This window comes from Bos taurus, chromosome 7 (assembly GCF_002263795.3).
Source record: "Bos taurus isolate L1 Dominette 01449 registration number 42190680 breed Hereford chromosome 7, ARS-UCD2.0, whole genome shotgun sequence".
NCBI classification, from domain to species: Eukaryota; Metazoa; Chordata; class Mammalia; order Artiodactyla; family Bovidae; genus Bos; species Bos taurus.
The window spans coordinates 14,104,046-14,107,881 of NC_037334.1; the positions used below are offsets into that span (position 1 = coordinate 14,104,046).

The 3,836-nt window shown below is 41.5% G+C and overlaps 1 protein-coding gene across 1 annotated transcript; it reads left to right on the plus strand.

The window, feature by feature from the left end:
* The first annotated feature begins 626 nt into the window (after window positions 1–626).
* On the plus strand, window positions 627–1,609 carry LOC521350 (olfactory receptor 7E24). The gene is given in 2 exon segments (XM_059888908.1): window positions 627–684; window positions 687–1,609. Coding segments are annotated over 2 exon segments (981 nt in total).
* Window positions 1,610–3,836: the final 2,227 nt, after the last annotated feature.

Sequence of the window (3,836 nt, forward strand, 5' to 3'; positions counted from 1 at the left end):
CTCATCCATTGAACATTTAAATGAGATGGTATTGAAACAAGTAACCCTATTTAAGATATTCAGAAAAAAATTTCAAGAGGATTTCTTAAATTTCATTATTGTGTAATCTTTAGCAGTGCTGTGTACATGAACACCATCTTTGTAGTCAACAACACATTAGATCATGTACACTTAAACAATATTGATCGAGATTTGAAGTCAAATATATGAAAATATATGAAAAATATATATACTAAATGACTTTTTAAAAAAAAACTCTGATACTTGAATAATCCCCTATTTCATAAAGGAGAGAGAAGACAGAAAAACAAAGGATGATAAACCTCTGAGTATCATGTAAAATGAGTTCTGATTATGAACATTCACCTTTAATTTAGAACAAGTGGGCTGTCTTTAACTGAGACCATGGATGTATTACCTCTAATATCCTTCCTCCCTTTCACTTTTCATGAAGCTTTATAATGAACATAGGAGACTATAGACAGAAGTGAATAACACAGAAGCCAACAGGAAACAATTCTAAGAATATGTCACACTGAGAAATATTGCTGAAGGAACTGGGATGTATAACCTGAGAAATGAATTGCTTGAGTCCAAAATATGGACACAGTACTGCATGACCATTTATGTATTTATATTTTTCCAGTCCTCTTTCCTTCTTCCAAAGGTGTCCAAGCTACACAGAACTGGAAATCTAACAAGTGTCTCAGAATTCTTCCTCCAGGGCCTCTCAGATGATCCAGAACTGCAGCCTTTGCTCTTTACCCTCTTCCTGTCCATGTACCTGGTCACCATGCTGGGGAACCTGCTCATCATCCTGGCCGTCACCTCTGACCCCCACCTCCACACCCCCATGTACTTCTTCCTCTCCAACCTCTCCTTGGCTGACATTGGCTTCACCTCCACCACGGTCCCCAAGATGATTGTGAACATCCAAACTCACGGCAGAGTCATCTCCTATGCAGGCTGCCTGACACAGATGTCTATTTTTATCCTTTTTGGATGTATGGATGGTATGCTGCTGTCTGTGATGTCCTATGACAGGTTTGTGGCCATCTGTCACCCACTGCACTACCCGGTCATCATGAACCCACACCTCTGTTGCTCCTTAGTTTTGGTGTCTTTTTTTGGTAGCCTTATGGACTCCCAGGTACACAATCTGATTATGCTGCAACTTACCTGCTTTAAAGATGTAGAAATTTCTAATTTCTTCTGTGACCCTTCTCTGCTCCTCAAGCTTGCCTGTTCTGACATTTTCACCAAAAATATTGTCATATATTTTATTGGTGCCATTTTTGCTTTTCTCCCTTTCTCAGGAATCTTTTACTCTTACTATAAAATTCTTTCCTCCATTTTGAGAGTCCGGTCATCAGGTGGGAGGTATAAAGCCTTCTCCACCTGTGGCTCTCACCTGGCAGTTGTTTGCTTATTTTATGGAACAGGCCTTGGTGTGTACCTCAGCTCAGCCATCTCACAATCTCCCAGGAAGGATGCAGTAGCCTCAGTGGTGTACACTGTGGTCACCCCCATGCTGAACCCCTTCATCTACAGCCTGAGGAACAGAGACTTCAAAAGGGCCTTTTGCAGGTTCCTCAACAAAACAATCTAACCTCCATTTGGAGTGTAGATTGGAAAATGTAGTAAAATTAACATCTAGATCTGAAAATTCTACCTCCCTCATGACATCAGTTGTAGCTCTTAGGGCCTTCTTGCCTCTCCTTGTTTTACACCTGAATATTGCTTCTTTGGATATGTTTTTGATGGGGCTGGGAGGGTCTTCTGGGATTCTGCAGATGTCAGAACTACTGTGACTAAATCTTATTATACCCAAGGAGGAGTCTCTAGTTTATTATTATTGTTGTTGTTATTCATTATTGTGGTGACCCACACACTAGAAAGATGAACAACTCCATTTTTTACAGATTTAAATAATATTTTTTTCTCAAGCTGTTATCTATTTTCCAGCTAATTACTATGTTTTAAGTCTATGTATGCAGTCTATGTGTGAGGATACATGTCATGGCTTCTCAGCCTTGGCTTTTAACAAAATAATCTGAGGAGGGGGGGTGCTTACAAATACTGACTATTTTGCAACATTGTAATTCAACTATCCTACAATAAAATAAATTTTAAGAAAGACTGTCAACTGAGACTCACTGCAAAAGAGTCTATTTATTCTATTCTTATTTATTTATTTTTAAATGTATTACTTATTTCAAAGGAGGATAAATACTTCACAATGTTAGACTTAGGTTGTCCTGAACTGAGGATTTTTAAAAATTACTTATTTTTGTTTATTTTTGGTCATAACTTGCAGCTTGTGGGGTCTTAATTCCAAGACCAGGGATTGAATTCATGCCTCCTGCATTCAAAGGCAGAATCTAAGCCTCTGGAGCACCAGGGAAGTCCCAGCATGAGGATTTTTAAACACACTGAGGCTGGTTCTCCATGTAGCCAAGGTTGAGAACTTCTGATCTAAGTCAGATCTTTCAGTCAAATGTGGCCTTTATGTCATGAGTCCTAACTGCTCTTGGACAAATGTCCCAGATCCTAAAGAGATCTGAGCTCATGGGGGAAGATATAAAGAGCCTGCTGTAGTAACAGGCAACGTGCCTATGTGCATATTCAGTCGGTAAGTTGCACCTGACTCTTTAGTGATCCCGTGGACTGTAGCCTGCCAGGCTATTCTGTCCATGATATTTTTCAGGCAAGAATACTGGAGTTGCCCTTTCCTTCTCCAGGGGATCTTCCCAACCCAAGGATGGAACCCACATCTTCTGAATTGGAAGGCAGATTCTTTACCACTGCACAACTTGAGAAGCCAAACAGGCAACGTGGTTTCCCCACTATTGTTGATAATGATTCCTCACATATAGCCTCTCTACACCATAGAGTTTGGTCTCTGTGGCTTATGTGCTGTTTATGAAGTTATTATCTCTGCTCCAAACTCATACTTGTATACGTTGCTTTGGAGTGTGACTCTGGAAATAACCGCTCTATTTTCTATCTTGTGTTCATCTTACATACATTCCATAGTGGTCAGTAAAATTCTCTTTGCCCTAAATGCTCAACTGTTCCTTTCATATTCCTCAAGCCCTTGGTGGAGAACAATCTTTCTTCACCCATGAATGCTATGTTATTGCTTTGTTGTTTTTTTGCCTCGGAGAAGGCAATGGCACCCCACTCCAGTACTCTTGCCTAGAAAATCCCACGGACGGAGGGCCTGGTGAGCTGTAGTCCATGGGGTCGCTAAGAGTCAGACACGACTGAGTGGCTTCACTTTGCCTTTTCACTTTCATGCATTGGAGAAGGAAATGGCAACCCACTCCAGTGTTCTTGCCTGGAGAATCCCAGGGATGGGGGAGCCTCGTGGGCTGCCGTCTATGGGGTCGCACAGAGTCAGACATGACTGAAGCGACTTAGCAGCAGCAGCAGCAGTCTTTCAGTATCTTTTAAACCAACTACCAGCTTCAGTTCTGTTTAGTTCAGTTACTCAGTCATGTCTGACTCTTTGCAACCCCACGGACTGCAGCACGCCAGGATTCCCTGCCCATCACCAACATCCAGAGTTTGCTCAAACTCATGTCCATCAAGTCAGTGATGCCATCCAACCATCTCATCCTCTGCCATCCCCTTCTCCTCCTGCCTTCAATCTTTCCCAGCATCAGGGTCTTTTTCAATAAGTCAGTTCTTCACATCAGGTGGCCAAGTACTGGAGTTACAGCTTCAGCATCAATCCTTCCAATGAATAGTTAAGACTGATTTCCTTTAGGATTGACTGGTTTGATACCCTTGCTGTCCAAGGGACTCTCAAGAATCTTCTCCAACACCACATT